Below are 21452 nucleotides of genomic sequence, written 5' to 3'. Positions count from 1 at the left end.
TCACTACTGGGAAAACCATAGCTTTAACTATATGGACCTTTGTCAGCAAGGTGATGTCTCTGCTTTTTAAGATGTTGTCTAGGTTTGTCATTGCTTTTCTCCCAAGAAGCAGGCGTCTTTTAATTTCATGACTGCTGTCACCATCTGCAGTGATCATGGAACCCAAGAAAGTAAAATCTCTCACTGCCTCCATTTCTTCCTCATCTATTTGCCAGGAGGTGATGGGACCATGATCTTAGTTTTTTTTATGTTGAGCTTCAGACCATATTTTGCGCTCTCCTCTTTCACCCTCATTAAAAGGTTCTTTAATTCCTCCTCACTTTCTGCCATCAAGGTTGTGTCATCAGCATATCTGAGGGTGTTGATATTTCTTCCGGGAATCTTAATTCCGGCTTTAGTAAAAAAAAAGTAGCTTTAGGAAGGAGTATTCATAGACCCTGAAAAAGAGGGTAAGGGGTATCCATCTAGAACATTGAAACTTCTGGTTCTCTCATTGTTTTGCCACAATTGTGATGCCCTACAATTCATGGCATAGAAAACTTGTGGAACTGTTTTCATTTCATCTGGACCTTATATTTTAGACAGTGGTGCTCATAGTTGGTGGTGGTGGTGGTGGAAGCCCCATGAACCACCACTGATTTTGAAGCATATCCAGTCATAGTCTTCACCATGAGCCTCCATAACTGTTACTACAGATGGTAATGTAGTAAATAGCTTTACCAGTTAAATTTCCTGTAGTGCTAGAAAGTACTTACAGTAGTTGGATTTGCATAAAAGCTTGATATCTTCAGGCAGAAAGATGCATTTTGTATTTATTTCCTTATACCTAGGTGGAGAACTCATTTTTATGTCAGATGAACAGAAGAAATATTATAACGCATTAAAAAAACTTGGTAGCAAGAAACCACATAAGCCCGTTCCACGGCCGCAGGTAAGACAGCCACTAACAATAAGTGCATTTCCTTGTTTGGTTTTGGAATTAACTTGGAACTACCTTTCAAAATCTAGTATAACAAGTTATTTAGTGGTCAACATTTTGCCTTTTGCTTTCATAGTGAGAATTCTTTACTCAGTTCAATAGGTTTACTCTGTGTAAGATTAAAGAAGTTAAGCAAAATTAGAAAAATTGTTAAATTTTGCTATAGTAGCGAAGAAAATGCATTTTTAAACAAAGGCTCATATAACTTGACTTGCTCTTTTAACAAGCATTATATCAGTGATTGCTACCAGTTTTATTTTGTTTAAAAATGTGTAATGCAACCAGATAATTCGCCACCATCAAAATATAAACAGGAAAATCACATCAATTTTATCATTACGTTTGTATGCTTGGCAAGTAATCCCCAGATTCCCAGCTTTTATTATTTTTTGAGGAAGTTTCTAGGATTTTTGGAATCTGAGATATGAGGCACAATGTTCAGACACTATTCTTCTCATTTTTTATTAGCAATTTGACTGCTCCACCTTTTCAGGGTTTTGCTTCCTCACCCTCACCCCCTGGAAAAAAGCGGGAGAGATGTACTTGTGGGATGTGGGTACTTTTCCTGGTACTGGGGAGTGCTCTCTGTTGTTAGACAGTGGAATCAATATTGTGTATGGGAAAGCAGTACTATGCGGACTTCACAGTCAAGACCAGCAGGACATAGCTGACTCCACATGTTAAGCCTGAGGTTATCTGGGGTGGGGAGGAAGCAGCAGCAGTGACGGTACCCTTATTTTGTGTTACGTCATGTCCCCCCCCCCCATGGCATGTTGTGCTATGCCACATTCTAATGGCAACCATTTTGTGACTGGTGCCCCAAAAGTGCCTGCTCGTCTGAAAAGGTTGTTGATTCCTGCAATAGCCCCTTTTCATATTAACCCACACAATCCAGATATGAGAGTCACAAGAAGAGAAAAGGACCGAACAAGGTATTTAGTCCAGAATTCTAGCTTGTGCAATTCAATAAATAGTGAAATAATGCAAACTAGGGAACTATATTCTACATGTAAAACATGTATCTACATATCTTTATTGAACTACAAGAAAATTACTTTGCTCAAGCATAAATCTGTCCCTATAGCCTCTTAAAAGACAATTTTCTGGTTCTCTTGCAAAAGAATCCTTCTCTCTTCTTCTTTCACTCATTGCTATCAATTAGATTATAATATAAGCAAATACAAGTTAAAGCAAAATTTTAAAAACCTCTGTGAGAAACAGCCAAAAAGTACAGTTATGTCATTTGCCTCAAAGAAAAGGGGAAATCATTAGTGATGCCAATGCTTCTTGCTTTTCCCCTTTTGCCACAGAACATGTACCAAGGACTTCTTTTTGACATTGTAAACAAGAAAGCATTTGATATTTTCATCATAAGTCTAATTTTACTGAATGTGGTGATCATGGCAGCAGAACATGAAGGCGAAGGGGAAGCTGTTAAGACCCTTCTTGAAAATATAAATCTTATATTTGTCGCTATTTTTACTGGAGAGTGCATCATCAAAATGTTGGCTTTGAGACTATATTTCTTCAAAGACGGTTGGAATATATTTGATTTTGTGGTTGTGATTCTTTCAATACTTAGTAAGTAAAAAAAAAAAGTTCATGTACAACAGGGTTATTTCTTGTCAACAATAAGCAAATGCAAAAATGTGAGCTTGGGCCAAGTCTGCATACCTAAGAAGTTGCCAATTGTATTAAATTATGGAGATCAAGGAATCTGTGTGGTTGCAAGAATGTCATGTGGTGACCGTGTAGAATATGGTCTGAGAGATGGGTGTCCAGATTGAGTAAATAGAAAAGCTCCATTTGCCGAATCCTCATGCTTGCTCATGGATCCAGGGCCTGCCTGCTCATGAGATGGGCTAATACAGGTGGCAGAACACCAAGATATGTTGACCCTATAGCATCCCAGATGCCACTTGTAGTGGTAGTGGCAGGAGATCTTGTGTACTTTGTAAGATCTTGCACATCTCGCTGGAGCCAGCCATTGTTGTCCTCTAAACAGGCATTCAAATAACTATTATTTTAGCACGGCCTAAATATAGACCTAAATATTTAAGTTTGGCTTAGCTTAAACTGGAAATAAAAATGCATTGTTGCTGGATTTTTCAAAAAAATTATTATTTTAATAGGTTCTGCAGCTGGACAACTTCGAAAAGCACTTGATTTCCCTCCTACAATCCTGAGAATAATTCGAGTAGCCCGTGTTAGTCGACTACTGAGACTTATCAGAGGAGCCAGAGGGCTTCGGACCCTCCTTTTTGCATTACTGATGTCCCTCCCTTCTCTCACTAACATTGGACTTCTCCTTTTTCTGATCATGTTTATTTATGCTATTTTTGGTATGTCTAACTTTGCCTGTGCAAGTTGGCAAGGTGGGATTGACAACATTTTCAACTTCCAAACCTTTGGCAGCAGTATGCTTTGCCTCTTCCAAATAACAACATCTGCTGGCTGGCATGACCTCCTCAACCCAATGCTGATCACTGACAACATCACTTGTGCTCCCAATTTAGGTGGAAATGGTCCCTGCGTAAACAGGAGTGTGGCAATTGCCTATTTTGTAAGCTACATCATTATATCATTCCTCATTGTAGTCAACATGTACATTGCTGTCATCATAGAAAACTTGAATGTTGCCACGGAGGAAAGCACAGAACCTCTAGGTGATGATGATTTTGAAATTTTTTATGAGATTTGGGCAAAATTTGATCCTCGCGCAACCCAATTTATTTCTTACTTCGCACTTTCAGACTTTGCTGATGCTCTGGCAGAACCCTTACGCGTACCCAAACCAAACATGCAACAGCTGATGTTAATGGACCTTCCTATGGTGAACGGAAATAAAATCCACTGCTTGGATATTTTGTTTGCTTTTACCAAGAGGGTATTGGGGGAATATGGGGACATGGGTCCACTGGAGACCCAGATAGAAGAAAAGTATCCAGAGAAGATTGCCAATGAACCCATTGTAACGACTCCCAAGCGGAAAGAGGAGGAATCGGCTGCCATTATCCAGAGGGCTTTCAAGATGTATCTCCTTCACCGTGCAATGAAAGAAGTCTCTCAGGAAACCCCCTTGGAACGCATACATGAGGAGGAAGGTACCTCTGCATTCACACTTAGTGAAAACGAAGACAGTCAGTCGAGTAACTCCCACAGCCCATCTCCCGTATCTATTCCTCCATCTTACAGTAATGTCACAGGCACCACTAACGACAGTCTTCAAGTGGAAATCACAGACACTAGTGAACCCAAGTGATTTACAGTCCGCTATTTTTCTTGTCGCAATATAATTTCCCAGGAAGTGTAATGCTACAAAAATATTTCCATCATCATAGCCACCTTTATTTAACACTTTTAACTGTGAAGCTTACCCATTTGTGTATCCTCTTGATGCTCTTAAAAGGTAAAGGTAAAGGTACCTGTGATCTTAGGTCCAGTCGCGGACGACTCTGGGGTTGCGCACTCATCTCGCTCTATAGGCCAAGGGAGCTGGCATTTGTCCGCAGACAGCATCTGGGTCACGTGACCAGCATGACTAAGCCGCTTCTGGCGAAACCAGAGCAGCGCATGGAAACGCCGTTTACCTTCCTGCCGGAGCGGTACCTATTTATCTACTTGCACTTTGACGTGCTTTCGAACTGCTAGGTTGGCAGGAGCTGGGACCGAACAATGGGAGCTCACCCCGTCGCAGGGATTTGAACCACCGACCTTCTGATTGGCAAGCCCTAGGCTCTGTGGTTTAGACCACAGTGCCACCCACATCCCTCTCTTGATGCTCTTAGCAGGAATAAATATTGCAACTGGAAAGTCTTCAATAATATTTAAAGGAGAAAAGATTTGTATGTTTAGCTTTATTAACGGATTAGTTAGCATGTTATTTTGGTAGCTGTTGGGGCCACCATAAAAAAAAAACACATGAGCCATGGGCTCCTCTTTATCTATGAATGCTTTGCGGTCCCCCCCCCCCAAATTCAAAAATACATTTTGGAACCAGTAAAGAGCCCATTTGCCCAGAATAGTTTAGCATGAGACATGGGCCTCGTGGTGCAACATGGCTACAACAAACTGTCCGATTCAGCTCCTTTGCAGAGAAAGATAAAGCAAAGGTGACCTGTAGCCAGTAAAAGCTAGTAAACCATACCTGGAGGTTTTTGTACAGATCAAGGAGCATCACCTGACTCTATTTTGTGACTGGACTCTCCTGTTCATTATTTGGCCAGCCACAGCTTGCTGGTAGTGCACAGATTCAATCCCTGAATGACATCCTTCAGGTAACGAGTTCAAGATATGTTGTGGTTGTTTAAGACTGAGCTTTGTTTTAAAGAAGTATGCGGAGTCGGCATGGTGAAGTCAATCCATTTGAGTATAAATTAATTCTTATTGAATATATCACGGCTACCCCTCCCATTACATGCCCACACAGGGAAGTAATTTTTATACCACGTAACTGTTAAATTGTGTGTGGGAAATTATAATTCCTGCAAAACACTACAGCGACCACATATTTCTACTCATACGAGTCTGGCTGCATGTGTTCACACAATGTTTTAAAATAAGTGGGATTACTTACATCAGTGTGATACATATGTATGCATACTGCACAAGTAAGCAAACAAATGTACCTGCCTAATGTATATTATAAAATGATATTTCACAAACTATAGCAATTAAATAAAAACAGTTGGATTTTCAGATTTGTCGGCTGTTCTTGGTGGGAAATGTAGGTGCTGGTAACTCTTGTTCATATACTGATTCACACAACATTGTCTGGGGCAAGGGGCAGGAGAATAGCAAGGTTACAGAGTCAGATTTCTACAGAGCCCTGGGTGTACATGAACTAGATGGTCTGGAGACACAGACTTACAAGGGGTATGGGGGAGCTGTCCATTTAGAGAAGACTAGCACTAATTCTGGAACACAACTGCTGAAACCATTTGAGAAGCTTTCCATACAGATAATAAGCCAAGAAACAAGGAGCTGGATAAGACAGATGTTGCACCAGCGAGGCAACAACTGAAGCCTCTTGTATTAGACCTTGCAACCCAAGCTTTGCCGTTGTATCAGTTGGCAAGTCCTGACAGTGGGGGAAAGTCTATTGCCTGGGGGAAATGACATCCATAGAGTAGCTCCCTCTTACAGCATGAGCACATCCTTCATTTACTTCCAAAGTCCCTTCTTAACTAACTGCACTGGTTTTGGAAGCAAAATGAAGCAAAATGCTCCAACTCTAATCTTCTCCACCAGCAAGTAGACACTGCCTGTATCACTTCTGTGTCTGAATCCCAACAGTTTTCAAAGCACAGTCCCCTCTGACCCTTCCAAGGACTTTGGGATGCTCCAAACCTGCTATATGTGGCCATATGCTTTTTTCCACCTTTCAAAAGTGGTTGTTGAGTGCTTGCTGTGAAATATGTTGTAAAAAGTGACAGCTGCACAACAGTCAAAACACCTTTAGGTGGCAGTACCTTCTAATATTTTAAAATATTAAAAGCTTTTAGTGCCCACCACACCACACAATTTCCCAATTGCTGAAATAATGATTTGTGAAACTTTTTGCTCCACCACTGATTTTGGTAGTGGTCGCTGCATTTATTTACTAAACTTGAAAAGTCCCCAAGAGGCAAATGTCCCCACTTCCATCCTGAAGTCCCCTGCACTAGCTACACCCATCATTAAAAAATAAGACATATTTTCACTACAAAATTATGCAAATTTTATATCACTTGCATTTTAATTGCTTCTCTCTTTATAATTTTTTTCAAATAATTTTTATTGCAAAGTAAATACATCAGTACCAAGCCATACATCCTATATAATAAAGTCCAAGTTGTCCCTGCGTCCAAGTTGTCCCGTGTGTCCCTGGGTTACTGCGCATGTGCGCCAGGGACACAGGGATTGGACGGAGAGACAGGACGCACACACGCGCTCTCTCTCCCCCCCACCTCTGCCTACCGTTTACTCCGCTTTGTCGGGGCGCTCTGCTGAGCCCAGCTGGGCAGCGGGCGCCCAAGAAAAGGCTGTGATTCGGCCTCTTTCTGTGGCGGCGGCGCGTGGGGGGCGGCGGCTGGCCCCCCCACAGCCGCCACTTCGTTGGGGTGCTCTGCTGAGCCCAGCTGGGCAGCGGGCGCCCAGAAGAAGGCCGCAATTCGGCCTCTTTCTGTGGCGGCGGTGCGTGGGGGGGGCGGCTGGCCCCTCCCACGGCCGCCGCTTCGGCGGGGCTGCACACCCGTTCCTCTCTGCTTTGCACACTAAAAATCAATAAAATCTGTTCTAGCGCCCGTTTATTTTAACGGGCTGAATTCCACTAGTAAAGAATAATATAAAGAAAAAGAAATAAAGAAGAAAAAATTCAAAGAAAAGTAGACAGTAAAAGAATAAAGAAAAGTATAATATTTCAATACAATAAACACTAATTTACAAAATAATAGTAATAGACTTCCATCACTCTCACAACACTTCCTTTCACATTTCATATTTTATCTGTATTTCAGTATTATTTTCATCTTAATATATAGATAAGTATATATGTCTGTTTCCCCTTTTCCATTCATGAGGTCATTCTAGACATAGCCAATTTTTTAATTGCTTCTCTCAATGAATTTTGGGAAATGTAGTTGATTAAAGGTTGAAAATTCTTTGCTGGTTCCATAGTACCAGAATTTTGGTGGAAAGAGGAGATAACTAGTAAACATAGTAGAGTTCATGGATAAGTTATGAACTGAGAAATTCCTGGCCGATAGCATCTACATGTGACACAGGAAATCCATAATTCACATCTTCCAAAAAACAGTCTGTCTGTCTAAGAATTTACATTCCACCCTTCTAATGCACCATACAGGGTGGAATTTAATGCTAGTTACAGCCTTCTAGAAGCAGGCCCTGATCCAGGAGTGCAACCTGCTAAATTCATTTCTTTAGTTATGGTCATCTGTACCCCAAACAGCATGTTATCTGTAAATGTATGTATGTCATGGCAGTCTGACAATTCGTTTCATGGGGCATGTGTGGCTTGCCTACTTTAGAGTGGATGCAGGCATCATGCATATTACACTATGGATACAATGTCTACTTTAAAGGAGGCAATCAGAAGCAATATGCAGAGCGTAGTCCTTTCCCCCATCTCTCTTATCTCTTGCCAAGAGGATTGTGCTGCACAGAAACGAGCTGAACATTTGTTTCTGCCCTTTCCTGAAAGATTACTCAAAGGGGGGGGGGTCCAAACCATTTATTGAAAATAGGGTTGCCAGCATAGCTGCCAAGTTTTCCCTTTTCTCGTGAGGAAGCCTATTCAGCATAAGAGAAAATCCCTTTAAAAAAGGGATAACTTGGCAGCTATGGTTGCCAGACTCAATAGAGGACAGGACTTCTGTGCCTTTAATTGCCCTGCTCTCTTTTGAGTCTGGAAACCTTAAAGAGAAACCAGCAGACCCTTTGTTTAATTTCCAAGCAAAGGGTCTGCTGGTTTCTCTTTAAGGTTTCCAGACTCAAAAGAGAGCAGGGCAATTAAAGGCACAGAAGTCCTGTCCTCTATTGAGTCTGGCAATCCTAATTGAAAACGGGACTTCTGTTTCAGCATAGGCATAGAACATTGGCCTTTCCCCTGCCCTTTTAATTTATTTCATCGCATTTATGTAGCACTTGATTGTAAACAAACAAACAAACTCAAAACAGTTTAGAAAAAGAAGTAAGCAATAAAATTAACAGTAAAAAAGTTTTAAAAACTATCTACCCCCCCAAAAAAAAATTCAAATCAATTATACACTAAAAAGCAGGTTGAAATGTCAGCATTCTACATATCTGGATAGGCTTGCCTTAACAAAAATGTTTTAGCAGGCACTGAAAAAAGTAGAGCGAAGGTGTCAATGGGCAGGGAGTGCTGCTACACTAAAAGATTGATTTCTTAAAATTAGGTTTTACACAAAATAATTGGAAGCTCTCTTTCAATGTATCATAGCTGTGGCCTGTTTTACACACATATGTTCATGTGATCTCTTGTTCTTTGAATGCCTGCTTCCCCTACTACCGTACTAGTATTATTATTAATTAGCTTCTGTATGAACAGGAAACACATCTTTCTCTCCTGGAAGCTATTTGCACAAAGAAAATCAAGCCAGATCCCAAGATCCTCTCCCACAGATAAATGCCCAGGTCTTTGCTTTTGGAACCTACAAGCCTTTCCAGTAACCTGAACATTTCATTGGCGCATGTTTGATTGTTCTGGAGTCACATTGTTTCAGTGGTACTTTTGTTCTTCGAGGGTTTTTTGGGGGGGGGAGCGTAAGCCATCACAAATGGACAGGAGAGGCAGGATATAAATGTTTTAAGTGACACCTGATGAATTTAAATGTGATTTTAGAACTACTGTATGCTTCAAAGGGTTGCTTGATGCTTCTCTTTAATCCGCACCCAGCCACTCACATTGCCTTACCGTATCTCTAAAGGGTCCCTGATGCTTTCCTGACATGCAATAGATTGCTTTCCTTCTCTAAGAGAAGGAAAGACTCACCCCTCCTTGCTGCTTTCTGCTTAAGTAGGTGTTGAGCAAATTACCCCACACTATTTTAGCATGCATTAGGCCATTAAAGAGCTGAGCATTCCTTTTGTAACCAAATGATTTCACCTTGCGTTTGTATTTCTCATTTCCTGTTACTCTTTAAAGTGAGTTCCTGTTATCCTGTACTTAAAATGGTTTATATGCAGATGTGTAACTTCTGCGAATGAACATACAGTGGAACCTCGGTTTATGAACACCTCGGTTTATGAATTTTTGGTTTACGAACGCCGCGGACCCATCTGCAACGGATTAATTCACTTTCCATTACTTTCAATGGGAAAGTTCGCTTCAGTTTATGAACGCTTCAGTTTATGAACAGACTTCCGGAACAAATTACACCCATGCTTCGGGTTAAGTACGCTTCAGGTTGAGTACTCCGCGGACCTGTCTGGAACGAATTAATCCACTTTCCATTACTTTCCATGGGAAAGTTCACTTCAGTTTATGAACGCTTCAGTTTAAGTACTCCGTGGACCATCTGGAACAGGTTAATCCACTTTCCATTACTTTCAATGGGAAGGTTCGCTTCAGTTTATGAACGCTTCAGTTTATGAACAGACTTCCGGAACCAATTGTGTTCATAAACCGAGGTACCACTGTAATGCGTGTATAAATCAATTCATTGGAGTAATAAGAATAAGAATAAGAATAGGAATAATGTGATCAAATCACTTTCTGTACATTAGTAATAAAAGGTAAAGGGACCCTTGACCATTAGGTCCAGTCGTGACCGACTCTGGGGTTGTTTCGCTCATCTTGTGTTCTTGGCCGAGGGAGCCGGCGTACAGCTTCCAGGTCATGTGGCCAGCATGACAAAGCCGCTTCTGGAGAACCAGAGCAGCACACGGAAACGCCGTTTACCTTCCCGCTGTAGCAGTACCTATTTATCTACTTGCACTTTGACGTGCTTTTGAACTGCTAGGTTGGCAGGAGCAGGGACTGTCACGGTCCGGGCTGCTTATGAGCGAAGTCCCAGCAAGGTGCGTTGGGACTGGGGGCAAGATGGTAGGCACAAATGTCTGAAGAGCAGAGGTCCAAGGGTCAAGAAGCACAAGGGAAGAAGTCACAGTCCGAAGGTCAAAGCACAAAGTCACACAGTCCGAGGGTCTAAGCACAAAGTCACAGTCTGAGAGTCAAAGCACAAGTCACAGTCCAGGGGTCAGAGCACGAAGTCACAGTCAAAAGGTAAGGAGGCACACGGCGAGGCAGAGAGCGTGTTGCTGTGGCAAAGAGCTGAGGGGAAATGCTGGCCTTATATCCCCGGCTGGCTCTTGCCACCAGGTGCAGCGAACAGCAAGTGGCCTCACCTGTGCGGCCGTGCCGTGCCTCTCCGGAACAAGCCGAAGAGGATCCCAGTCCTGCAAAGCCCTGCTGGTCCCAGGGCCTGGCTCCTGCACCAACTCCTGACAGGGACCAAGCAACAGGAGCTCACCCCGTCACGGGGTTTCGAACCGCCGACCTTCTGATCGGCAAGCCCTAGGCTCTGTGGTTTAACCCACAGCGCCACACGTGTCCCTAAACTAGTAATACTAAGAACAATTTCCATTTAAGATCTATTATCCTTTTTTGCAACCAGATTACATTATTTTTGTCAAGTGAGCTTGATATTGCTTTCTTATTTTTGATTCTCAGAGCTCTTAACATAATTCAATTAAATCACCAAGTTGAGCAGAATAAAGAAGGGTACTGTTTTCAACAGATGGTAACGGAGAGCAAAACAGGCCCCACAATTCATGATGTGTCTTATTATAGGGAGTTTATTACTGAATGTAGCCGGCCAGTTTCTGATGAAAGTCACTTCCAACCAGTTAGCTTTGTAAAAAACAGAGTTAGAAGATTCCACCCCAGTATGATTGGTTATTGCTGTTATTGTTTCTCCATTACCTTCCTCATCGTTGGAGAGAAAATGGGACCCCCATCCTCTACTCCCTTACTGGACGAAGAACCTGATAAATTGCTATACTGTATATAGTTACCTCCCAGTTATTCCAAGAAACCTCCCATGACATACTGGTAGTTTATTGAAGTTAAATAGACTAGAAGAAGTGAAACAGAGGGACATATCAGAGGCAGGTGTTTCCCACCTGTGTGGACCAGAAAACTGCCTGCTAAAAAAACAGCAACTACAGATGCTGCTAAAACTTTTATAATCTCTGACATATTTACAGAGTCCTTTGGGCGAGGAATGTATGTATGTATGTATTTATTTATTTATTTATTTATTTATTTCAGCATCACTCCTAGTTTAGATGGGGGTGCCCAGCATCGATTTGGAGGTGGTTTCCATATTGGCCAGGCCATCCTTTCTGCAGGAACAAGCCAAGTAGTACTTGCAGTGACATTATTTTGAGAGGCTCCTTAGTCATCAAGGAGAAGAAGAGAAGACTGCCCTTTCCCCAAAACCATCTGCTTATATACATTATTTACACAATGGGCTTTGCGTGATTGGCTACTTCAGGGCTACAGCTGTGGGCCAATCAGTTTGTGGATTGACTTCTGCCAGCAGCCTGATTGGCTGCTCCTGCAGGCCAATCAGGTTGTGGATTCACTTCTGCCAGCTGCCTGATTGGGTGCTCCTGCAGGCCAATCAGGTTGCGGATTCACTTCCACCTGGAATTGGATTGGGTGGCTCCTGCGGACCAATCAGACTGCTGATTCTGGATCCTATTGTTCTATGATTCACATAGCTGCCAAGTTATCCCTTTTTTTAAGGGATTTTCCCTTATGCTGAATAGGCTTCCTCGCGAGAAAAGGGAAAACTTGGCAGCTATGATGATTCAGCTCAGTACATAACAACTTGGGATCCCCGGCAATCTTGCAGAGGATTCCCGGGGCATCCTTCCAGTTTGGGGTGGACCAACCTATTTGAACGTATCTTTGGAATGCATTTGCCAGTTGACTGACAACTCAATTCAGCTGTAGAGTGAGATTGCCAGCAGAGGCCCTTAGAGAAATTAAGAGACACGTGGATTCCGACTGGGGGACTTGCTGGATATAAGACTCATCGGAATATAGGAAGCTGCCTCATACCATGGGCATAGCCAGGGGAGTGCAGGGGAAGTAGCTGCCCCCCTAAATCAAGTAAATAAATAAAAAGATTTAACTCAGTTTTGCCCCCCTCCCCCATAAATCCTGGCTACACCCATGCCTCTAACTGGCCTCTCTCTCTCTCTCTGGCATTTGTATGCCACATCATAATGCAAAGTACTCTGAATGCTTCCATATTTTAAGGGAAAACCTGAGTTATTGAGAAGGACTGGGTGAACAAAAAGAGTATTCACTAAACAAACTACAACAAAAGGACCAGGCAAGGCTCTCATAGAAGGAAATCCCATAACTGGGGTGGCAACATGGCAAAGGCCCCCTCCCTTTGTTTTGGCACGGGCACTCTGAGCACAGCCTCTGAAAAGGATCCTAAGGTTCAGGTACGTACGCGTGGGAGAACGTAGTCTTTCAGGTAATCTGGTCCCAAGCTGCTTACAGGTTTAAAGGTGAAGACCAGCACTCTAACTTGGGCCCAGAAATGGAACGGAAGCAGTGCAGCGGACAAAGGAGAAGTATAATATGGTCAAACTGCCCAATCCCACAGAATAATCTTACAGCCGTATTCTGGATCAAATGCAGTTCCTGGACTATTTTTGAAGGCAGCCCATATGCATATATTGAAATTGTGTAAAAGGGAAGTATTGGCTCTTCAGCATCTGACCTTGGCATCTACCTATTTTGGCTCATGGGGTCTCAGGCAAATGTCTGTCCCATCAACTCCTACCTGATCCTTTTAACCAAGGATGTAAGAAATTTAGCTCAGGACCTTCTGTCGTCACTGCTACATAGTCCACACCACACATTACATAGCAGAGACGTAATTTGGATCCCCCAGTGCTTAGCAAACCCTTAATTAGCTAGCAGCAGCAAAGCTAAGAAAGATGTGTCTTCAATCTTTTCCCCAAGTCCTTTTTGCAATCTGGCAGCAGGAGAGGGCTGTTGCCTTTTGTGCCTTGTTGGTGTGATCCCCATAAACACCTTGGTCTGATGCAGAAGGCCATTTCTTATGCTCTTACTTTTCTTGTGTTTGCATTTGAGAAACCCTGCACTTTCAGAAACATCTGGAATGGCTTTATCTCTGATAGAACTCCATAGCTTTCCTTTGTACGGGCTTTGCTGCAAATAGCCATGCATTAGTTTTAATGAGCCCTGCTCTTTGCAAGCAGTAAGCATATACTATACAAGACTGAAAGGTTTCCCATCTTTAAGAATTAATTCCCCTATCAAATGTCCATTACCATCCATTCAGTATTTACTTGGTCCATTTCGTTTAAGCTGCTCTCTGTGCCATATCTACCCCCAAAGGGGATTGCTTAGCCTTTTAGAGTCGTTCCTCTGTTCCTGCATTCTGCAAACTCAACCCAAAATGTCTTGCTCTCTCTTTTTGTTGGAGTGGTGGAGGACAACAGTTGGCTCATCTCCGTTGTCCAAAGATCAGCCTTATTAATATTTGTAGTTCCCTGTTCTCAGATATATGCTCCTCAGGTATACCCAGATTGCGTCCTTCAATATGTGTCTACTTGTACTCTCATTTCATCAGCGGACTCCCTGCTCTGTAAATTCTGCCATCTAACATTTGGAACAGAGCATGCAAGACGGGACTTTTTTGGCTGTGGCACCTCAATTGTGGAATGCGCTGCCTCTGAGGCTCACTTGGCTCTATCACGGTTTGATTTGTGAATTGTGAAAATATGCAAGGCTTTGGGGAAATTACTGTAAATCGGAATATACAGCCTGCTGTTGTTGTTTTTCCTGCTGGCCATCTTATTACTGTGGTTCTTCAATACTCTCATTGCAATATGACACCATGCAACCATACCTTCATTTTTACACTTTTAAAGATATTCTGTTCAGGCTGTGATTGCTGTGCTAAATTCCACACGCAAAACCCCCATAAGAATGCCAGTATCTGGCATCAATAAGAAGTATGGTGGGGATGGTTACATCACAAAGAAGCAAATCTGATTGAGCACGTTGCCAGGGCGCCCGGCACTATAGTGCCACAAAAGCAGGACCAAAAAAACCATCGCCACCCAACTCCTGGCACCGATTGCTAATGAAGCAGTATGACTGCCCTGAAACTTTTGCAAGTATTGAATGCAGGCAGGGCCAGCCCAATGCATTTTCGCACCTGAGGCAAGCCACAAAATGGCTCCCCCTCTCTGCCAGGGAAGGGTGAGTGAAGATCTACGTCAGGGAACAGGGGAAGAATAACAAACTACATTGGGGTCTGCTTTCTCTGTGGCTTCTGCTGCTTGAGGTGGTCGTCCCACCTTGCCTCATGGGCGAGCCAGTCCTGAATGAAGGATCACATATAAGTACCCTAATAACACCAACAACACAAATAATCATGAAAGCACAATAAAAAGGATGTATAGAGGGACCCTTAATGTTTCTTCCATTGACTATTACACGTGTACCTTGTTCTTCCAAAGAACTCAGCACAACGTGCAGGGATTGTTTTATTTTATCCTATAATAACAATCCTGTGAAGGTCACTACAGTCATACCTTGGTTTAAGTACGCTTCAGTTTGAGTACTTTCAATTTAAGTACCCCGCCGACCCATCTGGAACAGATTAATCCACTTTCCAACACTTTCAATGGGAAAGTTCGCTTCAGGTTAAGTACGCTTCAGGTTAAGTACAGTGGTACCTCGGTTTATGAACACAATTGGTTCTGGAAGTCTGTTCATAAACTGAAGCGTTCATAAACTGAAGCGAACTTTTCCATTGAAAGTAATGGAAAGTGGATTAATCCGTTCCAGATGGGTCCGCGAAGTACTTAAACTGAAGCGTTCATAAACTGAAACATGGGTGTAATTGGTTCCGGAAGTCTGTTCATAAACTGAAGCGTTCATAAACTGAAGCGAACTTTCCCATTAAAAGTAATGTAAAGTGAATTAATCCGTTCCAGATGGGTCCGCGGCGTTCATAAACCGAAAATTCATAAACCGAGGTGTTCATAAACCGAGGTTCCACTGTACGGACTTCCAGAACCAATTATACTCATATAGTACTTCGGGTTAAGTACGCTTCAGGTTGAGTACTCCACGGACCCGGCTGGAACGGATTAATCCACTTTCCATTACTTTCAATGGGAAAGTTCATTTCAGGTTAAGTATGCTTCAATTTCAGTACTCCGCAGACCGTCTGGAACGGATTAATCCACTTTCCATTACTTTCGATGGGAAAGTTTGCTCAGGTTAAGTACGCTTCAGGTTAACTACAGACTTCCAGAACCAATTGTGTACTTAAACCGAGGTACCACTGTACATCATTTTTGATTGGGGATTTCAACCTGGGCTACCCTAGTCCAAATCTAACCACCATATTGGCTATCCAGTCATCGAGTTCTCTGCATTGTTGCTACCCATTTGGAACACTGGGTAGTGTTTTTCTGCAGGGACTGAATTAGAGGAGGAGTCACCCAAAGAGTGCTGAGCCACACACCCCTCTGAACCATAGTCTTCTCTCATCTTTGTACTGAGCTGTAAACTCATGGGATAATTGCAATGAGAAGCCAATTTTATGCCGGAGAGAAAAATCCGCAGAGAATTTCTCCAAAGAAGCCTTTAGACCTGTCCCTTATTCAAAGGCCTATATTCATTATTCCTTTTCCTCAAGTTAAAAACACTTGCAGAGATAATTATCCAGCCAATCATGCAATCAATGCACCATCAGGCAATTGCCCAGTTTGTCATTACCTGATTATAATCACTTTCCAAGTATGGATGCAGGAACAATTAACAGCCAGTTTTCTTCAGTTCCAAAGTTTCAATTCCCAAACATGCAGACAAAAATAGTCCCATGAAGTACTCCTTCTTGTTGTAGCAGCATAAGCCATAGCAAGCTGGCAGTGCCACTCATGAGAACAGCATCGGTCTGCATGCTTGTGTATCGGGATTGAAACACACAAAGCTTCATTCCGCTATTAATCTTTCAGGCTGAATTCTTTAACCATGATAATAAATGTTGGAGATGTAATAAAGAAGTAGGCTCTTTCTACCATATGTGGTGGATGTGTCCACTAGTGAATGACTTCTGGAATAAGATTTATAATGAACTCAAGAAAGTGTTGAAAAACACATTTGTTAAGAAACCAGAAGCATTCCTAGTGGGCATTGTAGGAAAGGAGATTCCCAAGAAGAATGTATCTTTTTTTACGGTATGTATGCCACCACAGCAGCGAGACTTTTGATAGCTAAATACTGGAAGCTACAAACATTACCAACGATTGATGAGTGGCAGACGAAGATGATGGAATTCATGGAACTGGCTGAGATGACCGGACGAATCCGCAACCAGGGAGAAGAAGCGATGGAAGAAGAATGGAAAGATTTTAAATTGTATTTAAAAAAACATGCTAAAGTAACATTTTAGACTAGAAATTAAGTTGTAAATAAAACTGTGGAATATGTGAAGATGTTATTTAGAGGGAAAGAAGACGTTTTTACAAGGTGAATATTTTGATATAGAATTTGCTACTTAGAAACGTATATAAGAACCACAGGGACGGGAACCCGAGGAGGTCCCAATATACATTGTGAGGGAGATAAGATATAATGCTTTATATGTTTTTGTTTCTTGCTCTGCTTTTGTATTTGTATTCTTTTTTCTATTTTGCTTTTCCCCCCTTCATTGTCTTTAATGTTTTGTTAACCTTTTTTCTGGAAAATTAATAAAATATTATTATATATAAAAAAGAATTCTTTAACCTAAGACTGCCAGAATTTCAGGGTTCTAGATTCAGGTAGGTAGCTGTGTTGGTTTGACGCAGTATATAAAATGTCCAGTAGCACCTTAGAGACCAAGTAAGTTTGTTCTTAGTATAAGCTTTCGCGTGCATGTATAAACTAGAAAGCTTATACCAAGAATAAACTTAGTTGGTCTCTAAGGTGCTACTGGACTTTTTTAAAAAGAATTTCAGCAATCAGCAATTGCTTACTAAAACGTGTTCAGATTAGTTCAGTGGGGCTCAAGCCCCACCAACGTGCCTAGATCTTGGTCATCTAGCACACAATCTGCAACGAAAAATGCCTGAGTTAATTTCCAGCTTTCTAGTTTAGGAAAACAAGGTTAGTAAAGGGATGTGACAGTGGTATATAAAACGGTGTGGATGAGAAACTAGAGAGGGAAATGTCCACCTTCCTCTCTCATAATGCTAGAACTTGGGTGCCATCTGATGAAACTGAATGATAAAGGATTCGGGACAGACAAAAGAAGTACTTCTTACACACAGGACATAGCTAAATTATGGAATAGATGCACAGACTCAAAGGCCAGTCAAGTTATTTTGACACCTAAGGCAGAAAATCCCACAAATATCTCTCCCCTTCCTGACACTAAATGTATGACAATCATAAATGAAGCAACTAATAATTTGCTATCCCTTTCATTACACCACAAAAACAACTGTATGGAGAAACCTTCCCCCCATACCTAATTAGGGCTGGCCCAGATAAGGCAGCTTCTTATGTCCAGGCACACTGTAGGACGCTACCACTTGGAACCATTCTTCTGTAGCCACCCAGAAGTCAGATTAAAAAATTGGGTAGCTAGAACTACACCTTGAAAAGGAGCAAACTGAATATGGCCAAGGAGTCATTTGATTGGTCTGGTCGTGCTGCCTCTTCTGGGTGCTCTTAATTTGACAAAATATAAGCCAAGACAGTGATGCCAAGTGGCTGAGTAAATCTATCTCAATGCCGTGTGGATTAATTCAGCAGCATGGTCGAGGTTTCCCCAAAGCTTTCCTGGAGCATCAGTCCAATCTACCCTACAACGATACCTGTGGAGAAAGTGTGGTACAGCGGCCAAAGTGTTGGACTTTGACTGCAGAGAACAGGGTTCAAATTTCTGCTAGTCTTTGAAGCAGGCTAACCTTGAATAACCCACTGTTTCTCAGCTTCACCTCCTTCACAGGGCAGTCATGAAAACAGGATGAGACAAGTCTGGGTACCTCTCACCTCTTTGGAAAGCCAGGAGTCAAATGTGAAAAATATATCCAGAAGTATTGATGCCCCTCCCCAAGAGAATGGTCTTCATCTTCAACCACAATGAACCCTAAGCAAATGCAGCCAGTTCAATATTTTCACTCCCATTCTCCTTTCTCCTCTTCACCCCATGGACTGCAAGAAGATCAAACCTATCAGTTCTGTAGGAAATCAGCCCTGAGTGCTCACTGGAAGGACAGATCCTGAAGCTGAAGCTCCAATACTTTGGCCACCTCATGAGAAGAGAAGACTCCCTGGGAAAGACCCTGATGTTGGGAAAGATGGAGGGCACAAGGAGAAGGGGACGACAGAGGACGAGATGGTTGGACAGTGTCCCCGAAGCTACCAACATGAGTCTGACCAAACTGTGGGAAGCAGTGGAAGACAGGAGTGCCTGGCGTGCTCTGGTCCATGGGGTCACGAAGAGTCGGACACGACTAAACAACAACAAAATTAGAATTTAGGTCCACATTATCCCGTAAAGTGCCATGCACAGCAAGGGTGAAGACTCATTTGCCCAGTCAGGGATCCTAGAGTCTTATCTAAAATGGTTGATGATCTAGTTTAGTATCCCAGCTCAATCATCCTTCCTTGAATGTTTGCTGACCTGAATAATGAATCCCAAGGCTCCGTCATCCCATTTCTTTTCCTCACATCCCCAGATGTACTTGCTATGAAACTGTAAGTTTTGTTCAACTTTGCCAAATGGCCAATTCACACAATTGGTTAGTGTTTGCCCCTTATCCGCTAGATGTTCCATGGTCCACACTGCCATGCTTAGTTTTCTTTAGAGGAGAGAGTACAGTGGAGATGTAAGGAGTTAGCAAGAACAAACTTTCTAAATCACATAATCTTTCTGATCTTCAGTTCTCCTTTTCTTGAATGTTCACACCTTGCGCTGTCTACTTTCCTCTTCTTGCACCCTGGTTCACCAATGGAAGGGAGTCCAGTACAAGATATTGTGAATTCCCTAGTGTAAATATACTTTGTTAAATTCATTTAACATGGTAGGCGGGCGATATAAAGAGATTTTTTGTGGCTCTTGTGCATGCCTGCATGACTTTCTTCATTTTCTTTTGTTACCTGTTTAATTTGCCCTGAGCTTTGGAAATGATTTGTTGAATGGTGCAGGAATCTGAAGCTGGTGAGAGACTCAAAGAGCCCAAATGTGCTGAAGCTCGTTGCTTATCCCCTTGGATCCTTGGGTGTAGAATTTTGAAACATTTCAAAAATTCCAAAAGCATGCTTTCTAATGAGCTTGCCTATCCTTTTAAAATAAACTCTTTAAAAAAGATCCATTGGTGCAAGGCGATGGTGTATAGCTCCATCAAAAAAGAGCCTCACACTCTGCAGGTCTAAAATAATGTCTCCAAGGAAGAGCCAAAGAGGAGCCTTCCCAACTCTGCTTACTCAGGTTACAGTTTTCCCCAGGAGAATGTGCAAAACCGCATTAGCCACTTTCAGCATCTAAACAAACACTCACTCTTCCCTCCCTTTCTCAACACACACCCCACAGACAAATGACTCTCTCTCTCTCTCTCTCTCTCTCTCTCTCTCTCTCTCTCTCTCTCTCTCTCTCTCTCTCTCTCTCTGAGCTCTGACACAGTGGAGAAGAAATTGCTCAAAGAAAAATGGTAAAAAGGTTGCAGCAACAATGAATGGGATTTTTCTCATCGTTGGGAGACACTGGGATGAAATTGGTGTCCATTTGGACTTAAGTAAAGCCTAGAGACCTCATTTAGAAAGCCAGGAAAAACATGTAAGTCTCTTTTGTGGTTTATAATTTCCCTCCTTTCCCCAAGAGGGATAGGGGATGTTTAGCACCAAGAACCTTTGGGCATTTTGGCCCATTTTCGATAACCAAAGCTCTTTTTAGATTCATCTGGGGTGAATTCTTTATTTTCTTTTTAAAAAACCTCCAACTGTAAAAAACTTCTTTGTTTCATGGAGGAAAGGAGAGAGAGAATCATAATTTGCTTTTGAATATAGTGTTATTGATTTCCAGTTCCTTGGGGTTGAATTAAGGATTGGAATAACATGTAATTTCCTTTACGGGTGAGAGGTAATCAACTAAATTAATTGACCTATTGTTAGAATTTGGAAATCTGATACCACCGGGTCATTAATGGATTGATCTAACCAACCCAGAAAATGTTCATTATATATACCTATTAAACAGTAGACTATTATTATTATTATTATTATTATTATTATTATTATTATTAAAATGGGTTTATTTCAGGAGGCAATAAGATTGAAAGGTGGGGTGAAAGGTCAGAATGTTATTTTAATGTGTAACTCAAAGTATACTGTGAATTTAATTGTATGTGGTTCTAGTGTTAACAAGAGTAAGAATGAATTTTTGCATGCTCTCCAGCTCTTCAAAGCATCTTTTATTAAAAGAAAAGAAAAGAAACAACCACAACTTCAGAGTGTTCCATGTGTAGGTACACCATAGATAAGCTATTATGACAATTGCACTTACATTTTCATCAGTTGTCTAATAATTCCTAGCATAGAGTATGGTTTGTCTATTGCCAGTATTTATTGGGTGACATTATCTGTGAGCCTCTACTATGAACCCAATGTATTGATCGTAGATGGCTACAATCAGTTCCAACCTAACTGATGTATGTGTGAACTTAGATATTCTCTTCCAGAGTTATGCAATCTCTTTCACTGAATTTTCTTTGCTGTTCTGTTGTACGGTCACATGTTTGGAGAGATTCTTTTGGGACTCTTCACAATATGCTTGGGATTACACCAAACAGAATGGTGCTGTATTATTTGTAAAACTGGCTAACTCATGGGTGAACTCTCAAGTCCAAATTGTTTAAGAATGTGTTTTATATCGCCACGCCTCATATAAAAACT

The 21452-nt window shown here is 41.8% G+C and overlaps 1 protein-coding gene across 1 annotated transcript in view; it reads left to right on the top strand.

The window, feature by feature from the left end:
* The window catches only part of LOC118092094 (sodium channel protein type 5 subunit alpha-like), a 43471-nt gene extending 38524 nt beyond the window's left edge, over window positions 1–4947 (top strand). Inside the window, exons 23-25 of the mRNA XM_088654246.1 lie at window positions 831–931; window positions 2290–2560; window positions 3112–4947. Of these exons, the coding sequence (XP_088510372.1) occupies window positions 831–931; window positions 2290–2560; window positions 3112–4241 (1502 nt within the window). The 3' untranslated portion in view covers window positions 4242–4947. The remainder of the gene's footprint in view (window positions 1–830; window positions 932–2289; window positions 2561–3111) is intronic.
* The last annotated feature ends 16505 nt before the right edge of the window (window positions 4948–21452 follow it).

The sequence above is a fragment of the Zootoca vivipara genome, chromosome 11, assembly GCF_965207765.1.
Source record: "Zootoca vivipara chromosome 11, rZooViv2.hap1.1, whole genome shotgun sequence".
Lineage (NCBI taxonomy): Eukaryota > Metazoa > Chordata > Lepidosauria > Squamata > Lacertidae > Zootoca > Zootoca vivipara.
Note: the sequence above shows the minus strand (reverse complement) of the source record. Positions and strands in the feature narration are given on the sequence as shown.